Source organism: Condylura cristata, unplaced genomic scaffold (assembly GCF_000260355.1).
Source record: "Condylura cristata isolate star-nosed mole 26May11 unplaced genomic scaffold, ConCri1.0 scaffold00032, whole genome shotgun sequence".
Taxonomy (NCBI): domain Eukaryota; kingdom Metazoa; phylum Chordata; class Mammalia; order Eulipotyphla; family Talpidae; genus Condylura; species Condylura cristata.
The window spans coordinates 3,095,151-3,114,829 of record NW_004567133.1 but is presented as its reverse complement, the minus strand read 5'-3'; the positions used below and the strand labels follow the sequence as shown (position 1 = coordinate 3,114,829).

At 43.3% G+C, this 19,679-nt stretch overlaps 1 protein-coding gene across 1 annotated transcript; it reads left to right on the top strand.

Moving 5' to 3' along the window:
- Positions 1–7,604: 7,604 nt before the first annotated feature.
- RAC1 (ras-related C3 botulinum toxin substrate 1 (rho family, small GTP binding protein Rac1)) lies at positions 7,605–19,643 on the top strand. The gene is made up of 5 exons (XM_012731761.1): positions 7,605–7,717; positions 10,535–10,652; positions 16,931–16,993; positions 17,614–17,773; positions 18,039–19,643. Exons 1-5 carry the CDS (start codon positions 7,605–7,607, stop codon positions 18,167–18,169), a joined length of 585 nt encoding a protein of 194 aa, XP_012587215.1. The 3' UTR covers positions 18,170–19,643.
- The last annotated feature ends 36 nt before the right edge of the window (positions 19,644–19,679 follow it).

The window sequence follows — 19,679 nt, the reverse complement described above, 5'->3', positions numbered from 1 at the left end:
CCCCTCCCCGCGCCCGGGCCGCGCGTGCCTGGTCCTGGCTTCCCCCCGCGTTGATTTTTTCTGGGTGGGGGAGGGAGCCGCGGATCGGCGCGGGAGGGAAAGTGAACTCCACCCTCTGGCTGGCTCCCGGGGCCCGCTGGCCGCCGGGGCCCATTGACCCAGCGCCGCCCCGCCGCGCCCTGGTCCGCCTGGAGATCGGGTGGGTTTGGCGAGTGGCCCGTTCAGAGAAAGGACCCTGACTTGGCTTTTACACAAACCTTGAGCGCTCTCGTGGGTCCCGGCGGCCGGGTCGGTGGTACTGGACAAATATATTTCACTTGGGCGGGCTCGGTGACCCTAAACTTCACCAGGGTTTATTTCCCTGGTAGTTTGCCACTTTCTGGATTTTTAAAGTGTGTGTGTGCGCGCGCGCTGTTGGTTTGGAGAAACTTAAGGTGTTCGCTTCGAGGAGCTGGGTGTGATTGAAACTGTTCTGTGCTCTTAACGTGGTGTGGCCATAAAAAAAAAAAAAAAAAAAGGGGGAAAGAAACTGGCCCTGGCTTCATGCGTTAGGTATGGGATGTAGCAGAACAGGATCCCGGGGCCGAGCTGCCCTGTGACTCAAGGCATTTCTTTTCATTACTGGCTGTGGTGGATACATGGCCCCTAGAGGAAGACAAGACTGGTCTTATGCAGTTTTTTTCCTCCCATAAAAACAAGAATCTCAGTGTAATCCGAGCAAAACTGTGTGTCTCAGCATTGCTTGAGTGGCTGCACGTTAACAAGGAAGCTCCAAGAATTACTACCAGTTTCATCAAACTCAGAATGCAACTGGTACATTTACAAATCGTGTAAACTCGGAGGAAGAGGGCTGCCATCACTTTCGATGAATGTTCTCCAAACTGGTCTTTAGTACCGATGCAGTTTTTATGCCTCTCCGTGAATGTATGAGTTCTTAGTTTATTTCCACCCTTATAAATTAGACTTTTGAAATTGTTTTTATAACGAATTCAGATGCAAATAGGACAAGTAGACAACTGGCTTTTTAAAAGATGCTGGTGTCAGACTCACAAAGAGGAGGATTATTAACACTTCATGGTTCGATGTAGCCAATTGGAAATATAAGTTCCATTATTTAGGAATACTACAAGAAAACTTTACTTTGATGAGGGGGGAGGTCAGTTAATTGGTTTAATTGTGAAATCAAATTCTTTCAGATGGCTTGATCCTTTCTTTGCATAATGAGCTACTACCTATCATTTTCTCTTAGGAACATAAAAATTGAAAATGCCAAAACACTATATAAAATACTAGTTTTTTAAAAGTCAAATTCCTGGTAATTCAGTATCGAACTCTAGCATGTAATATTCTTAGTTGGAAGATTTCTAAAGGTAAAACATAAGCATAGCAGATACATTTAGTTTGTTTAATACAGATTCTGGACCTCTACTTGTTTAGACAATACTTGTCCCCTACCGTGGGACATGGATCCTTCACATTCCCCCCCACCACTGCTGGCTTAAGCCTGAGCCATCTCTCCCTGACAGGACGGTGGGTACCTTCCCCTCTAGGGAAGCAGTGAGGATTAAGTGCGATGCCGGTACCAGGGCCTCACAGGTGTAGTCCCTCTGAGTGCCTAGATAGTGCCGGTAGCTGCCAGTGCTGTTGCTCTTGCTCTGACGGAGGCCTAGCTGCTAGGCTGCGTTTGGGGAGCAGAGGGGAGACCATACAGCATGAAACATGCTTCCTAGGCTCTGGTTTTCTAGCCTGTATTTGACATTGATGTTGACTAGGGTTAAGTAACATTAGGTGTGAAATGTACCATTACAAACAAATTTAAGCTGTTAGTTTTGCCCAAAAAAATCTAAATACATAACTTAAATCTAAATACATAATTTTCCATACCAAAAAGCTTTCTGCTTTTAACCAAATAAATTATAATCCTGGTGATATAGTTGGAATGCTCTTTTAGTCAAAAATTCTTAAAAGCTGTTTAAATGTGGGATTAAGACATTAATGTGGAATCTCAGGAAATTAAGGACATTTTAAACAGTGAGGGCAAACTGAGGTCCTACAAATTGCAAACTTGAAGAAATATTCTTGAAATTAGGGTTAAAAACTATGCCCAAACTAGGCCTCCCTGGTAGCACAGGGGTTAAGTCTCAGTGCTATGAAACTATCAGCAACCACTGCAGCACAAGTTCCATCCCTGACCAGAGTGCTGCCCCACGTGGCCCAGCAGACCTCTCCTGTGTCACCTTCTGGTCCCCTCAGCAGTGTATTTCTACTCCCCACTCTGTTTCTGGTGAATCCTCTGACCTCTCCACCTCTGGCCTACACCCTGGCTCTTGTATGCATAAATGCAAACTTTAAAAAAAAAAAAAACTGTCAAAACTATTATAAGAAGGATCCTTGGGCCTTCTCTAATGAGTTATTTCCTACAAAGCAGTTTGACACTGAGTATATAATGAGATAAAATCTGGTACTTTCAAAATTCTGTTAACAGTCCTTTATGAACACAGGACTTAGCACTTTTACTTGGGGGCCCTTTGCTGCAACATTTTCTCTCACTTTGGCTTAGGAAATCAATTTCTAACATTCAAATGTTTGTAGATGACCTTATTTTATAGTGTCATCTGACCAAGGTTGATAGAAGGCAGGAGTGAATGACATGAAACCATGAAACCTCCCTCATTTCAGTTCAGAGTGTGTAACTTAGTCAGGATCTTTTTTTTTTTTTTTTTCAGTTGCACATGATAAATGTCTTCCATGATGTCATCTTCATAGTCATATAAATTATTCCTCACTTGCATTTATAGTCAGTGATAGTGTGACCCATGGATTTATTTAGACTCTACGTGAACTTTTAAGATTTGAAGAGATTTTTGCCTTTTGGTGTGCGTTCTGTATCTTTGACCTCTTATAAATAAGTGTTTGGATTCTGTACACTGGCTCCCAAATTTGGGTTTAATATGTGGCTCTGGTTTTGGTTGGTACTAAAGCTTTATTTTTTTCCCCCTAAAGATTGATTTATTAATGCATACAAGAACTGGGGTACAGGCCAGAGATGGGGAGGGGATGAGAAGATTCACCAGAGACAGAATAGGAGGCAGAACAGGTAGATCTACTGAAATACACTACTGAGGGCAACAGTGGGCAGGTCAGGACAGATCTGCTGTGCCGTGTAGGTCACCTCCCTGGCCAGGGATCAAACTCATAGTGTTGTGCTTTAACCTTATCTGCCACCAGGGAGGACCCGGTAGTAATACCTTTTTAAAAAGTTTTCAAATGATAACTCCAGTGAGAGCTTGGGGTTGGGCGCCCCCCCCCCCCCGTGGTGCAACGGTTCAAAGAGTAGCACTATGAAATTATTGCAGCCACTGCAGCTCAAGTTCGATCCCTGGCCAGGGAGGTGACCAATATGGCCTGGCAGACCTCCTGATCCACTCACTGCTCCCCTCAACAGTGTATTTCAGTAGATCTGCCTGTTCTGCTCCCCAGTCTGTTTCTGGTAAATCCGTGCACATTGGCCTGTACCCCAGTTCTGTATACATAAATAAATATGTATACATAAATAAATCTTCAAAAATTAAAGTTTGGGTTGGGTTTAGTAGAAGAATAGCAGGAGTGCATATTTAGAAACTATAGCCCATTTATGGTCTGTCTGTTGTATCAGTCATCTGGGGTCTTGGTACTTCCCACTTTTTCACTTCTGCATTACCAGGTAGCTAGCTATATTTTATAATTATAGTCTTCCTGGGAAGGAGATGATTTTTTTAAGATTAATTTATTAATGCATGCAAGAACTGGGGTGTAAGCCAGAGGTTTGGGGGGTGGGGTGAGAAGATTCACCAGAGACACAGGGAGCAGAACAGGCAGATGGACTGAAACACACTTCTGAGGGGAGCAGCAGGTGAGATGGGGCAGGTCTGCTGCGCTCTGTGGGTCACCTCCCTGGCTGGGAATTGAACTCATGTTGCAGTAGCTGGTGGTAGGTAGCATCTTAGTGCTGAGACTTAACCCCTTGAGTCACTAGGTATTCACTGAAGACCTACTTAGAAAATCTCCATACCCTGCTTAATAAGAGGATTTTCCTTCAGGGTTTTTCATTTATTTAGTAAATGTTAATATATGATTAATACTTAGAAGTCACAGTCTCCTATTAATTTGTCCTTAAGATCTAGGTATTTTTAGACAGTAATACAGTTCCATTAAAGATTTTAACTAAAAAGTTTTCTTAAAGTTCTCCTAGTGGAAAAATGAACATAATCTTACTTTCATCTTGGTTATTTCTACAAGACCAGGCAGGGGAAGCACAGCTTTTTAAAACTGTACTCAGGGGCTCTCCCTGGCGGTGCACCAGGGTAAAGGACAGTGCTATGAATTTATCTGCAGCCACTGGAGCAGGGGTTCGATTCCTGGCCAGGAGCTGACCCACAGGATGTGACCGTCCTCTCCTGTTTGCCCACTGCCCCGGGGCAGTGTTTTTCCATCAGTCCGCCTGTTCTGTTTCCCACTCAACGTGACTTCTGGTAGACACATGTTTATTTTCTAGAGTTTGTCATCTTTCAAAGACTAGAAAGAGGTTGAACAGGGCAGTTAAATACATAGAACCGGGAAAATTTTAAAGCAAGGGACACTTTCAGAAATCCTGCAGCAGCATCAGTCAAGACTGACCAAATACGGCTTCCATCCTTCATGTGGGGAGAAGCTGTGACTTTGCCTGGAGCTGATGTTGACTTTGGCCTCTAGTGTTTATTTGTAGAGTGTGTTAAATGTATTAGTGGGCAATAACCATCTTCTTTCTCTGTGTTCTTAAAAATTAAGTATTGATAACACAGACTGATCATGTAATTATGGACACCTAGAATTTTGTAATTTAACAATTTTCTTAATAGATTTATAGCAAATAATGATTGGTAAGAAAATTTCAGTTAGTATCTGGTTATATACCAGTAATTTGAATTCTTTTGTAGTTATACTTTTCAGCTGAAGCAGTTGTTTTGGAAAAGGACAATTTTTTAAAAAAAAGATGTATTTATGCATACAGAACTGGGGTACAGGCCAGAGGTGCAGGGGGTGAGAGGATTCACCAGAGGCAGTGGGGAGCAGAGCAGGCAGATGTCCTGAAATACACTGCTGGGGGGAGCAGCGGGTGGGACAGAAGAGGTCACCGGTCAGCTCCCTAGCCAAGGGTGGAACTCAGGCAGCAAATGCAGATAGCTTCATAGTGCTGTGCTTTAACCCCTTGTGTCGCCAGGGAGGGCCCTCTCGGTTTCTTTAACTAAAAACTGTCTGTCACTTCCCATAGGTTCAAGTCCCATATCCTTACTTAACAAGTAGAAATCACAGCCTCTGCCCATTTCCCTCTACCACTTCCCCTGTTTTCTTGTTCTTTAGTTGTGCAAGAGTTCTTTAGTTCTGGGCCTCCCCGATGCTGACATTTAGCCTGCAATGCTCCTCCCTTTGCTCATAGCCTCAGAGTATGTATACTGTAGCTTCCACTAACCTCACTGCCCTCAAAAGTGTGTTAGATTCCTTTGCTATACATTTTCAGAGTATCTTTCATTATTAACACTTACCAAAAGCCTATAGTTTTATGTAATGACTGCACTCTTTGTTTTTTAACTTAGTAGTGTACATTCTGAGTTCTTGTTCTTTGCAATATCTTTAACAGCTATACTCTGAGTAGTACACAGTTTGCTGGTATTGGTTGAAATTGAATTAATGCTCACAACAGTTCGTATGAGTTGTCAGTTTTCAATCCATTTTACATTCAGAAAACTGAGGCATAAAGTTAAGTTGAAGTTTAACTCAAATATTGTGGGCAGTAAGTGGTAAGAGTGGGCCATAGCCTCCCTCCCTGGTGGCGCGCCGGGTTAAAGCGCAGCACTGTGAAGCTACCTGCAGCCACTGCAGTCAGATCCCCAGCCAGGGCGCTGACCCACATGGTGCGGCAGACATCTCCTGACTCACCTGCTGCTCCCCTCACTGGATTTTATTAGTACATTTGTCTGTTCTGTTCCCCACTCTGTCTCTGGTGAATCCTCTCACCCCCACACCTGTGGCCTGTACCCCAGTTCTGTCTGCATAAGTAAGTAAATCTTTAAAAAATAGAGAGCCAAAAGCAAAAAGTGGGCCATGGGTCTCTCAAGTCCAGTGTAGTGACTGCATATCTTAGGTTCCTGCTCTTACAGGTTTATTTTGACATTCTAAGCTTCTAATAAAATTTATGACCCAATCACTCATTTTTGTTTAGAAAGCCTTTAGGAGTTGGAAGCTATTGCCTGGTGATGTAATGTTTGACTCTGAGTTCTTGGAGATGGGGAGTTCCAGCTTTTGTTAAGCCCTTAATAATGTTATGAGTGCAACAAGTATTGGCAAGACTGGATGGACCTGTAATCTGCTCTTGTGAAGGGTTTTGCCTTAAGCTAAGAGAGCAAAGAAAATAGAAACGCACATAACTTCTTCCCGGTGAATTCTAATTTAATAGTAGTTGAGATGGAACAACAAAATCTTGTATCTCAAAACTCCCTTGTGTCATTGCAGTGTCCTTGGTAAACCCTCAAAGTACAGGGAGGTGGACTCTTGGAAGGAGAGCTTTTAATGAGCCCTTAGGAAGCCAGGGATGTGGACTCAGAAGCCCCTGAAGTTACCCAGCAAACAAAAGGGGAGCCTTTTTTTTTTTTTTTTTAATAAAGCTAATGGTGTAGTGACCTTAATTTTTAGGTGATATTCTCTTGAACAATAAATCCACTGGTTGGAAGCTTTCCAACCACTCACCTTTGCCTGCTGGCACCTAATACCCCTGCCAATTGAGCAGGAGCCCATCTGTCTGGAGTATTTCTACACAGTTCTCTTGCACTTTCTCATCTTTGGATTTGTTTGGTAAGTTTATGCTAGCCCTCTGGGTCATTAATTAATATGTCTGGAATATAATGCATTAGCTGCTCTCTGAGTCTGGTAGGGGCCACAGAGAGGCCCACATGAATCCAGATGAGTTAGAGTGAGAGCTGTTCTGTGTGATTAATGACGAGGCATCAGAACATCACCACGTTAAGAACATCTTACTGATCGCCAGAGGGTAGGCTTTAGAAAAGTGTGGTATTTGATATCCACTCAGAGGCAGCAAAAATACATTGTTTGGTAACCAAGTGGAAGGTGTAAAGGAAAATTGTGTTTGCATGTTATTATTATATTTTGATAGAATTGAAGATTTTCGGGTGAAAGGCTTTTTTTTCTTTAAGATTTTTATTTTAATTTATGCACACAAGAATTGGGGTCTAGGCAGAGGTGCCGGGGCAAGGGGCTAAAGGATTCATCAAAGACAGTGAGTGGAAGAGTTTCTACAGATGTTAACAGAAGAGACTACTGATTTAGAAATATTATTCCTTTTGACACTTGTGCTTATTTAACAGCTGTTGACTATTCAGCCTAATATCAGATACCCCTATGGTGTGAGAGTCCCTGACTACCTACCTTTTTGAGAAATTCTAGGGTAAAAATATGTGTGGTATTAAGTAAAAGGTTACAGAAATGGATTGTTTTCTTTCGTGCTAAGTACTTGGTGTATAGCCTATGATTTTTCTATAAATTATTTTAACAGGATGATGAAAACTAGGATTATGTTCCTGTGGACTAAGCAATTTTTCTTCTCTTCCTTTAGAGCTGTAGGTAAAACCTGCCTACTGATCAGTTACACAACCAATGCCTTTCCTGGAGAGTATATCCCCACTGTGTAAGTATTGTCACTTAAATGGAAATTAATTTCTCTGTGAGACATATGTATTTTAGGTTCCTTCAATCTTTATTTTGCTTTAAAGCCACTCATAATCCTTACATGAACAGATATGACTAGATTTTTTGGTAAGCCTGTACTAAAATCTAATTATAAAGTATTTGGGCCATTAAAAAAATACTTAAGTCAATCATAGTTGAAGTTTCCACATGGCAATTAAAGAAACACAGTTTGCCTAATTGAATTTTAGACATAAGGGAAACAAAAGTAAGTTAGTAAACTTAACTATGAAGCACAGAGACTGGAAAATACAAAGTTTAATATAAATTGGCTCTCTAGACTGCATTTGTGAAGGAGCAATGAATTGGAACCTGAAAAACTCCCATTGTGTTTTAATTGGTCTTTTCTGTCTTTAAAATTGAAACTAGAGTGTGGGTAGGGGACAGTGTATGGAAGGAGGGAATTAGCACGGGGCTGTTCGTGCTCATTTGGAAGCACAAGGGGTAGAGAGAGAAAAATGCTTTTCGGGTGGTGGGTTACTGGAGAATGGCGTCACCAGCCTCCTGCACTGCGGCCACAGTGAGCTCTGCCTCTCTGGCTGCTGCCCTGGTGGGGGACGCACTGAGGCCCCCAGGGCACCTCCTCACACACAAGCTGTGTGCCTAGGTGCTCTGCTCATGTTTTCAAAATGCAAAATTCTGTCCACACATTGACCTTTATTTAGGATGTGGACTTTTCTTACCTATAGATATAGATAGATAAACGATTTACAGTTGTTAAAGGCTTTGAAATGCCAATAGTCGGTTTCACTACTAGTCATTTAGGGGTGTGGTTGGGGAGGGTTCACGGCAGACAGTGCTAAGTTAAACATTGCACTTTTCTTGTGCACATGATTTTTTTTTTTTTAATTAAACCCATCCCTCTTATCCCCTTGACCTTTTTCCCTGCACTCTACCATTAACCTAAGTAACCTAATTCTGTTTATTAATGTCTGTGGATGTTTATAATTTCGCTTTGTTGCATCATTATGTAAATTTCCAGTATTTGTCATTCTGACTTTCTTCACCATATAGTTCGTCAGGCTCCATCAGTTTTTGCTGTAAACGCAGCATTTCGTGTTTCCTTGTTGCTGTGTAGTATTCCATAGTGGATAGACCACATCTTCTGAGACAGTTTTCTCTCCGTGGTGCAGTGGTATAGAATATTAGATGTGGAATTATGCAGAATTCAAAGGATGTGGGTGGTTTTTTTGGGGGGAGGGTGGGTGTTATAAACTGTGAAAGATACTGCCCAGTTGCTGTCCAGAAGACTATCACTTGGACCAGCTGTGACTGAATCAGCCCCTTAACGTGTAATGTGGTTAACATGAGTTGAAGAAAGTTACTTGGTCATTTTCATTTCTGATCATCAGTGAGGTTAAAAATCTCTTGAGTGTTGCTGTCTGTTGTGAATTGCCTTTGGACTCCTTACCTAACTTTTCAACTGAGATTTCTCCTTACATGGAACTTTCATATGTAAGAAATATTTATCTTTCTCTTATTTGTCTTTGAACTTTGTTTAAGGTGTCTTCTGCCATAAAAAAGTTTAACATTTATATGTAAAGTTGTCATTCCCCTCTTAACTGATCTTTGTCTTAAACTTACCATTCCTATTTTAACGAAAAAAATGTTCCCTGTTATTTTCTAGGGCTTATGGCTAAAATTTTTACCTGATTCATCTAGAATTCTTTCAGTCAGGCACCTCAAATACTGTTTGTTACACAGGTCACAGTACTGTTAATGGAAAAATCTAATCTACTCTTTTTATCATGGAAGCAGAATTACACACATTAGATCTTCATGAAAGTTAGTTTCATCATTAGTTTTATGAACCATATTGGAACCTTACCTCAAACCTTGACTTTGTTGTCACAATGTGGTAAGACCCTAATTCCAGTCTCAAAGTAAAAATTAATTCTGGAATTTTATTTTAAAATTCCTATTGTAGTGTTTCATTTGGTGCTTTGCTTGATGTAAATTGCAGTGCCACATTTTCTTTTAATGGCTTACTCTGGTGCATATAGTAACTTTTTTTTTTTTTTTTTTTTTTTTTTAATGTCAACCCGGTTTCTCCCCGTTAGCTTTTCTGGGCTACCTCCTCTCATACGTAACTAGTTTGTGTGTTGCAGCTTCCAGTGAATTTAAGTACATGTGTTATTGAGAATACAATACATGAATACATGAGAATACAGTACATGAGAATACAAATGTATTCTCATTTGTTACCCAATAGCTTGCCTCTCAAGTCAGGTTTACTTTGCTTCATGCTGTCACTGTACTTTGGTTGTGGCCAAAAGTGCACAATTAACCAAAACTTGATTATAACCCTGCACTTAGGTGATGTTCTGGAAATACTTGTGTGTGTGCCACCTTGTCAAAATGAATGAAATATATACATGAAAAAAACAAGCGGGATTGAAAGGGACAAATTTTATACTTTATTTCTTTGTGGGGAATAAAATTTTAAGGTCTTATCAAAAAGGAAGGTATTTTAAGTTGCTAACATTAATTTGTTTCAGGTAAATTTGGTACCTTGTCCTTTGTTCTCAGATGTTTTTCTCAAGTTGTGTATTGATTTCCCTCCTACTCCAGCCCCACTTCTGCTCTAGGCCTTCTCCTCAAATGTGGGGGCTGGGAGGAAGGGGGTCACTGCCTATCTGTTTCCTTCTGGGCCTCTTAGCACACCTCTTACAGGGCCTACCCAAGACCACAGCTTTGCTCCAGGATCTGTGCCTGGCATCGAGGGCTAAAGACTAATGATTTTTATTCCATTCTTCAGCTTTGACAACTATTCTGCCAATGTTATGGTAGATGGAAAACCCGTGAATCTGGGATTATGGGATACCGCTGGACAAGAAGATTATGACAGATTACGCCCCCTGTCCTATCCGCAAACAGTAAGGATCATGATGGCCTTCTAATGTTTCCTTCGAATATACCCTTCCAGAATGTTTGATTAATTGAATGTCACCTGTTACTTATATTGCCATCTTTTGGCCATATTAAGTAAGAGCAGATGAAGTGAAATTAATTCAGTAGTATCCCCTGAGATGTAAACTGGGGTTTGGTTGATTTTTATTGTTGAGCATTACCAGTTACTAAATATGGTGCTGTGCTTTTTACATTTTTCCATTTAGTTTAGGACAACTTTGTGAAATACCAGTACTATTGGTACAAACCTGTCTTAACAGCAGGTAGTTTATGGGTGGTTTGCTTTGTGAGTTTTCTGTTGGAGTCAAATTAAGCAATTGAGATTTAAGTTTCTTAAAAGCAAATTATAAAGCATCTTTTGGATTTAGTACTATTCTGTCAAGTACATGTTCATTCTCTGTGACTTCAGTGCCTAAATCTTCTCATTATAGATTGAATTTTTAGTTTTTTAGAAATGTATTCATTCTGTTCAGCCAGATAAACATTGAGATTAGTTACAAGTCTATAGCAGACAGCTAGATTGTCTGTTTACCAAACCTCAGGCAGTGGTCATGGATAGAAATCATTTTTCTTTTTCTTTTTTTTAATGTTTTACCATAAAAGGTCAGCCTTGTTAGGGAAAGGGAAAAAAGAGGCACCCACCTAAGACACAGGTGGGCAGAGTGGCTCAGAAACATCTTTAAGTAAGCAGTTGTCTGACATCATTTGCTATAAGCGTGTCGTTGGCCACCTAGTGACTGAGCTGGTGAAGGCGGTGTGCACAGGAGATGCCTCCAGATGCCTTGTACGAAAATCCTGCCCTTTGCCGGGCCTTGGGCAGCTTTCTTCATCTTTAGTTTTGAGCTGTTTCATAGGACTAGATGAGGTTAATGTATGTGAAGCACTTAAAACAGTCCCAAGAACACTGGGATCACAGGTGTTAGTAGCTATTAGATCCCTCATTCTGTTTGGGTTTCTACGTGAATCTGGGAAGCACCCCAATGCAGAGCTTGCCCCATGAATGGAAATTGCTGTATAGGATGGCCAGGAGTCAGGGTCAGGAGGACATCCCACGGGAGGCAGACTTTGGCCTTTTATTTGATTTAACCTTTAGAGTCTTGGGGTAGTGTGATAAAATAACAGATAAAATAGCTACTTAGAAAAAAAAAGAAAAAAGAAAAAAAAATAGCTACTTAGTTCCAGTTTACCCAAACTTATTTTTTTGCTTTTTATTTTTTTTAAGTAATTTCATGTTTAGTAATGAAACTTTTGATTACAGCCTTCTCCTTATAACAACCATTGGCTTTTCTATTTGTTTCCTGTTAGAGGAATTGTCAGATAGTTTCTTTAAGCTGTAGGTTTTTGCTGATTGTCCTTTAGCAACAATGTTAAGAGACCAAAAATATAAAAATGGGAAGTTTGAATTGGGTGAGATTAGTATCAGATAAAATTGATTCAGAGCAGCTGGCTTGAATTCCTCAATGTTTAGGAATTGTTCTGTCCCAGTGGCTACTTAATAACTCCAGATTTTAAATAAGTTTGCAAATACTGATTGGTGGGGCTGGTGACTGCGGCTCTTTGGAAGGCAGGGTGTCTCTTCTGAGAATTGAGAACCTCCTCCTATGACTCAGGGGCTCTTGGGTGTGGCATTTTCTCTCTTAAAGGAGTCACTGCCAGTCAAGGTTGCCTTGGCAGGATTCCCGCTCTGTGTTGAGGGACACAGTGATAACAGATTGAGTCAGGCCCCTGGTGTGAGACCTGAAATCTTGTGGGTGTTTGTCATTCTGGTGCGAGGACCTCAACTCTTCAGGCGCGTTTGTATCCTGCGGTGACTACTGTCCAACCAAATACTTGAACTGCACAAAGGGAATAAGACATGCTTCTTGTCTTCCAGTAACCCAAAGAAATGCACCCTGTGTGGGGGTGTGAGTGGGGTGCCTAGGAGCAGAGGATGGAGCATGCAGCTGGCAGTCGAGGACATGGCGCCTGTAGAGATGACACTGTCCTGGCTGCTGAGGCAGGCCTGGGATGCAGAGCCAAGTTCATTCACTGAGGGCAGCAGAGATTGGACACCTCTGGTCTTTGTAGTAAAGGAATACAGTCTCCTGTCGTGTTGTGTGCAGGTCTGTTCTTGGCTCCCCCCCGCTTGTGCTCAGCACACTTAAGGGGCCATGTGCTCGATTTATCTGAGGTGATGTAAAGGACATCAGGCTTCCTGTGCTGGGTACCTTTGTAGCCAAGTTAAATCTGTATAAGCCATTAGTTTCTAGTTGGTCACAAAAAGATGAAAAGTCATTTTTTCAAAACAAGTGGTTTTTATTTTTCTAAATTAAATAATTCTGAGGCTTCTGTACCTTTCAACCAGTTGTCTGGATAATCTGTCATGCACATTCCCTGTGGTGGGCTTCACCCTCAGCCTTACGCCCAGAGTCGCTCTGGGCATCGTGTCCTGGCACCTGCATCGCTCACTGGCTCCAGGATTCAGTGGTGTGGGCAGGAACGTGTCTGATTTGCCAAAGCCTGAGTCCTGTGCGTTCTAGGACCCCCACGCTGTGCCCCCACTCATTGAGGTACTGGGCTTCTCTGTTGCTGTGGCCAGGGCCCCAGTGTGTCAGGCCAGTGTTTTTATTTTCTGCATGTGCGACTTTAAAAGGTCTGTTTAAAAGTCCTGGATTAATCTGCTGTGACATTAGGTTGAGAGAAAAATGTGTGTTTACTAGTCTGTTTTGATTGTTAAAGGCTTCACACTTTGGGTGACTATTAGCGTGTCAGAGTTGTCTGGCCCAAGAGTGCGAGGAACACACCTATGGTTCAGGTCGGCGGCCACTGCATCACAGGGGAGACGCACCCTGAGATGCTCTGGGGCGAGGTTTGGACTTGTGTTGGGCGGTTTGGGTGAGGGCTCAGGAGCAGAGGGCTTGCTCTGGGTTGAATGCTGGCGACAGGCTGGTTCTCTGGGTATGTTACAGAGCTTGCCTAGTCGGTGGGGACCGAGTGGCACGAAAGCACAAGTGGCCGCACACTCCCCTTGACCGGGAGAGGGGTCTCGTGTTTCTGTTGTTTGAGCGGTGAGCTGCAGGGTCTGTGCATAGACAGGACCCTGAGGTTGGCTGCTCTGTGCTCTGGGTCTCCTTGTGCCCTGTCACACGTCGTGCTGGGCGCGTGTTAGGTGCGGCAGGAAGGCTCGCGCCTGGCCTGCTCCTTTTCCCCTAAATTTGTGTTCGTAGCAGCCCACCTGTGGCACGAGCAGCTTTTCTGTGCTGTGTTTATACATTGGTCCAGGGGCGAGCCTGGAAGTAAAAGCCAGATGGGAAGCACTAGGAAGGAAGGGAAGGAAAATGATACTGCTTACAAGAGTGACAAAATTCTAATCTGCCTGAACTCATTCCTCTAAAAACAGACCCATCTTTTTGTAGATTGTGTAGTGAGGACCCTCCCCCTTCCCCCCCCCCCCGGGGGCCCCCCCCCCCCACTGCACAGCACTTTGACTGTGAGGAGAGCAGTCTGTGACAGACCAGTAATAATGTCTGTGGTGCAGACTAGGCGTCTAGTGTCAGAGGTGGCTGCCCACCTAAGGAAAGTATCTTCCCATGCGGAGGGAAGATGAGGGGCCTGTGACCAATACAGCACCCACAGAATGAAGAGGTTCCAGGGTGCATGAGTGACTCTGTGAGGAAGGGGGTGCTCTCAGAGGAGCTCTGAGTGATACAAGGACTGGTGTAGACAGACTCCCAGCCAAGACTGTCCGGTTTGAATCTGAAGCATCAGGTCAGAAAGCAAAGGTTGGAGCACACTGATTCTAGAAAAGAAGGCAGGAGCTCGCAGAAGGGTTTCTTAAAGCCATATTTAGTCTGGGGGAAGAAGGAAGGAGGAAGGAACAGGCAGATGGTGTACTGCTGACTGAGGGCGGCAAACATCCTTCTCCCAAGGAAAAAGATGGCCTTATCAACCGAAAAGGGAAGAACAGCTGTGGTTGGAAGCTGTGTTTTGTGGTCAATCCCTGTGAGTCCCTGTGTCCCTGCGTCACGATATAGATTTGACAGCACGTTGGGGGGACAGATCGGAAAAGGTGTCCATAGGTTAAACCAGCACAGTGATGGAAACAATGTTTTCATTGACTTGTAAATCAGAGAAAGCTGAGTGAAGTGGAAACAGTTCCCTGTCTGTCAGTATTTTAGAAAAATTACAGGGTTCACAAGTCTTTTTATTTTTTGCAACAAAGAAGTGTGGTGATGAACACTGGCAAGTGTGGTCATTCTTGCACCACCCCCCAACCTGCAGAGGGCACGTGGCTCATCTCAGGGGTGCAGGTCCCCACATGCAGACCACACACCAGAGTTTGGCAGGAGCAGCCGACTTTTCTCCCCCAGCGCAGGGCCCTATCAGCTGCAGTCCCCACTGGAAACGCAGGTAGAGGGCCTGGAGAGATGTGTCTGTCACGCGGCCACTGGCCACACAGCCCCGCAGTGCACGCCTGTACGGGGGCAGGTCGCTTCCTTAGCGTCCCCTTACTGGGCATGTGGGCCATGTGCTTCGTGGTCCTGTTTCAAATTCTCTGGCTGAAAGGGGGCCTCAGTCTCCCCCACCTGACCTCTGTCCCTGCCATCTTCTTGGCCAGGATCGATGGCATCTTCTAGTGGCATTCGGCATCGTAGACCTGTTAGCCCATCCTCTGCATTTAGCCAGGGCTCTTGGGAGGGCTCAGGCTAACCAGTGGGTTATATTGATTCTTACTCTCCTTAGTTTTTACTAAACTCAAACAAAGTTCTCATGCGTTACTAGGTTGGAGAAACGTATGGTAAGGATATAACCTCCAGGGGCAAAGACAAGCCGATTGCCGTATGTAAAACTTTCAATCGACTTCAGTTTCCAGCTTTATCTATTCTCTCATTTCACTTAGTTTCCTTAGGATTTCTTACTGAGCCTCACCTTCCTTGAGTGTTTTACATTTAATTCACTCAAGGTAGGGGTTTGCTTGATGAACTACGCTTTGATCAGTTTACCTACCAGCTTGTATTAAAGCTTTATCCCACCTCCCAAGTGAACGGGGCCTTTGTCACAGGGCCTCTCTGCAGGCTGGTTGGAGGTGGCATTGTGGTCCCTCAGAGCTCCCTGGGGCCGTGTGCTTAAGCTGGGGTGGGACTAACCAGGCTGCAGGCCTTCCTCGAGCTGTGGTGTCTGGTGTGGTGGGCCTCTCATGGTGTGGCTGTGCAGTGCTGGTGAGCGTAACCCCCCTGAGCTTGGAGGCACTGACATCAGCTCAGGTGCTGAAATGCCATGGTGATTCTTGGGGAAGCTTGTGCATGCGCTAGCATTTTGAAATGTCATTTATAAAAAGCTGTTGTGTGGGATGTTTCTTTCCCTTTCAGGTACAAGATTCTCAGCTGGATGATTGAAAGTGTTAGCTGGGGAGTTGTGTACATTTCACAAAGTAGCATAATTGCCTTTTTCCAGGAAAATGTTTTATAAACCTAACGTTTTAGAAACTTGGGCATTTTTAAATACAGGTAAATAATTTTGACCTTTTGCGTAACACAGAATGGGAGGGAAAACCCAAATATTTCACATTCTGCCAGAAATTCTTCCAGGTATTGATTCTGCGCCTCCTTCTTACTTGGAACCTACTTTAGTGACAGCAGCCCCTATTCGAGTTCTTCAGATGTCCCTCCTGGCTTTGAGAACTCGGCAGGTGCCACCTGCCCCTGGGCCATCCTCCAGCAGAGGATCGTGCTCAGTGAGCAAGCCTGAGCCTCACATGGCACGGGGACTCCACAGCTATTCAGAAGGGGCTGATAAGTGAGACCAGTGGTTATCAAGTGTGCGCTCTTCACATGCAGAAGGGAACTGAAGGAAAAAACACTTGTAGATAACCATTTTAAAAGTGACCTTTTCTTTTAGGAGAAAGACCACATTTTACAGAAATACTAGAGTAGGAGTAGGACCTTCACATGCAAATTTGCCCCTGTTCATAACAGACTAGCGGGTTCCTAGTGGGCATCAGGAGTGGTGAAGAAGAGGCCTTCCCGGGGTCTGGGGCTTCTGAAGCCTCCGGGAACTTGTGGCGTGTGTCTCCCACATCTTGCCTGGTGACTGACCACTTCGTTTGCTGGCTCCACTTTGGGGGCCATCTGACGGAGCCAAGCAGGTGTGAGGGGCTGTCGGGCGCCTGAGCCCTGAGGCCCAGTGGCTCCCCACAGTGTTGAGAAAGCAAAGCCGCTTAGTGTTGGGAGAGTGTGTCCTTACATCTCCTGTGTTTCCTTTGTAGGATGTCTTCTTAATTTGCTTTTCTCTTGTGAGTCCTGCATCATTTGAAAATGTCCGTGCAAAGGTAAGGGAGGTTTTTGCTATATAATGTCATTCTCAGGAAGAAACAAAAAAAAAAAATGGCACTGATATTTTTCAGTATATTGACTGTAGTATGTAGATATCTGAAGTTTCAGAAGTGCCATATTTCTTGTTAAATAGTGAAACACTTTGGAGTCCTTATAAAAATAAAGATTATTTTCTATTTCTGAATCCTTGACAGACTTATTTCTTAGTGAAAATGACACATACAGGCTGTCGTTGGGCAGTAGTCATGGAGAGGGGTGATGCCACAGGACTAAGACCTTGGTCAGGGTAGTTTATTTTCACCCCTAAATATATGAAGAATTTGCTGAGATGACCTAAGAACTTCACTCACTTTACCAGAAACAATGATTTTTTTGGTGGTGGTGGTGGTGGGGGGACCTGTTCTTCTCTCCTCTTTGCTCTTCCTGACAAGTGGAGCCCATTCTTCTGTGGGCAGTCTCAATCTTGGTGGTCCTGCCTTGCTAATCAGACACCCACAGGTAGTCCCTGGGGGTGGGAGTGAGGTGGGCCCCTAGGCGCACCGTGCCTGGGTGGGGTGTCTGATCGAGGCAGAGGGACTTGGCGGTGTCCTAACTGTGCTCCTCCTTTCATGTCCAGTGGTATCCTGAAGTGCGGCACCATTGTCCCAATACTCCCATCATCCTGGTGGGGACTAAACTTGATCTTAGGGATGATAAAGACACAATTGAGAAGCTGAAGGAGAAGAAGCTGACGCCCATCACCTACCCACAAGGCTTAGCCATGGCTAAGGAGATTGGTATGAAATCTTGCATTTTTCTGCTTTGCACATGCTTTTATTTTCATGAGAGGCTGGAGTCCAGTATACTACTGACTCAGGGTCTGGCTGACGTTTGGGGAAGCATTTAGGCCCTTGGGGTTAGCACTGGGGAGGTGGCTGCAGGCCAGGTGCTTACTCTGCTGTACCAGTTGGAGGGTGGGCAAAGGCTGGGGTGCTCCCCCCGGCCCCTGTTGCCATCTGAAGGGCCCCCGAGTGCGCTGCATGTGACGCTGTTTCTCTGCAGGTGCTGTGAAATACCTGGAGTGCTCAGCTCTCACACAGCGGGGCCTCAAGACAGTGTTTGACGAAGCTATTCGAGCGGTTCTCTGCCCACCTCCTGTCAAGAAGAGGAAGAGAAAATGCCTGCTGTTGTAAATCTCCGAGCCTTGCCTGCCCTTTGTATGCTTTGCTCAAAAAAACGGTGGAGCCTTTGCACTCAATGCCAAGTTTTTGTTACAGATTAGTTTCTCCATAAAACCATTTTGAACCAATCAGTAATTTTAAGATTTTGTTTAAAGAGTTCAAACTTTCACATCCTATTAAAATTTAGCCCTAAAACACGCTTTCTTAAAGCCTTATTTTTCAAAAACCCTTATTCCTGTTCATATTAAGAGTTGCCAAAATACTTTGTAAACTAAGTTGCATTGTTGTGCTAAGAACACTAAGCACTAAACTGTTTTAAGACCTTTGTCTTCAAGAAGATTGTAGCTTCTGAAGTTAGGAAACACAGACACTTTTTAAGTAGTTTGAGATAGGAAAAACAGGACAGCCTCCTTCATAAAATGTTGCCATTTAATGCACCAATAATTTATCATGTTCATGACCTAACATTGTACTGTATGTCATCATGGAATGAGTGTAACAACTCAACTCTTTGGATGAGTCTTTTTGCTTTCGTAGTGAAATTAAGAAAAACTGTTAGTGTATTAGCTTTTGCTCATATTTTGAACAGAACTCTTACTCACGTGTTCCCTCGAAGTATTTCTGCTCTCGCCAGGGTGCACTGGGTGGAGTGTGCGGAACACTTGATGTGATTGATCAAAGGATGAAGACAGTATTTTGACAAAATACAGAGTGGAGATTAATTTACACTGCATTGTACATGTAACGATTAAAACGAGTAAGCGTCACGGGTGAAAAATTTTCAAGCTTAATTTCTGTCAGATGCAGGTAGATGATGAAGAAAGGTTGGTATTATCAGTGTTTTCTTATACTTTTTCTTAAACCTGTCATCCCTCCCTAAAATGGGCGTTTTTAATTTGTCTTTAAATGGTCATTCCTATAGTTGCTAACTTAGTGCTTTTCTTATAGAACCCTTCTTAATGAGCAATATGCCTCCTTGTATAATAAAATCTTTCTGATAATGCATTAGACTTTATTTTGTAGATTAGTAAAAGTGCATTCCTGTTTTCATGATACTTTATTCAAAGCTTAATAAGTGCTTTCCTTAGTTTTCTAGTAACTAGGTGTAAAAATCATGTGTTGCAGCTCTACAGTTTTTTAAATATTTTAGATAAACTATGAACCTTCTAACATCACTGTCTTGCCAGATCACCAACACTGTACCTTGACTAATATTGCCTCCTGCCTCACTCACCAGACACGCTTCCTGTCACTATTCTAACACCACTCCTTTGGGTCTGAGGTTCTGTGAAGCCCGTGCTCACACTAACAGAGTTCTGTACAACTTACTCACTGGCGAGAATACAAGGGTTGGACCATTCAACCACTAGAACAAAATTTTTTAATTGACAGTTGCAGAATTGTGGAGTGTTTTTACATTGATCTTTTTGCTAATGCAATTAGCAGTATGTTTTGCATGTATGACTTAATAAATCCTTGAATCATATGACTGTAATTGAATTCTTGAGACTTTGATGAACAG

What these genes read in the sequence shown, in the direction of transcription:
- RAC1 (XM_012731761.1), top strand. Translation starts at nt 7,605, where the DNA reads ATGTTCCTGTGGACTAAGCAATTTTTCTTCTCTTCCTTTAGAGCTGTA. An exon ending in GGAGAGTATATCCCCACTGT is followed by an intron (nt 7,718 to 10,534) that starts GTAAGTATTGTC and finishes TCCATTCTTCAG; the next exon opens with CTTTGACAACTATTCTGCCA. An exon ending in CCCTGTCCTATCCGCAAACA is followed by an intron (nt 10,653 to 16,930) that starts GTAAGGATCATG and finishes TTTCCTTTGTAG; the next exon opens with GATGTCTTCTTAATTTGCTT.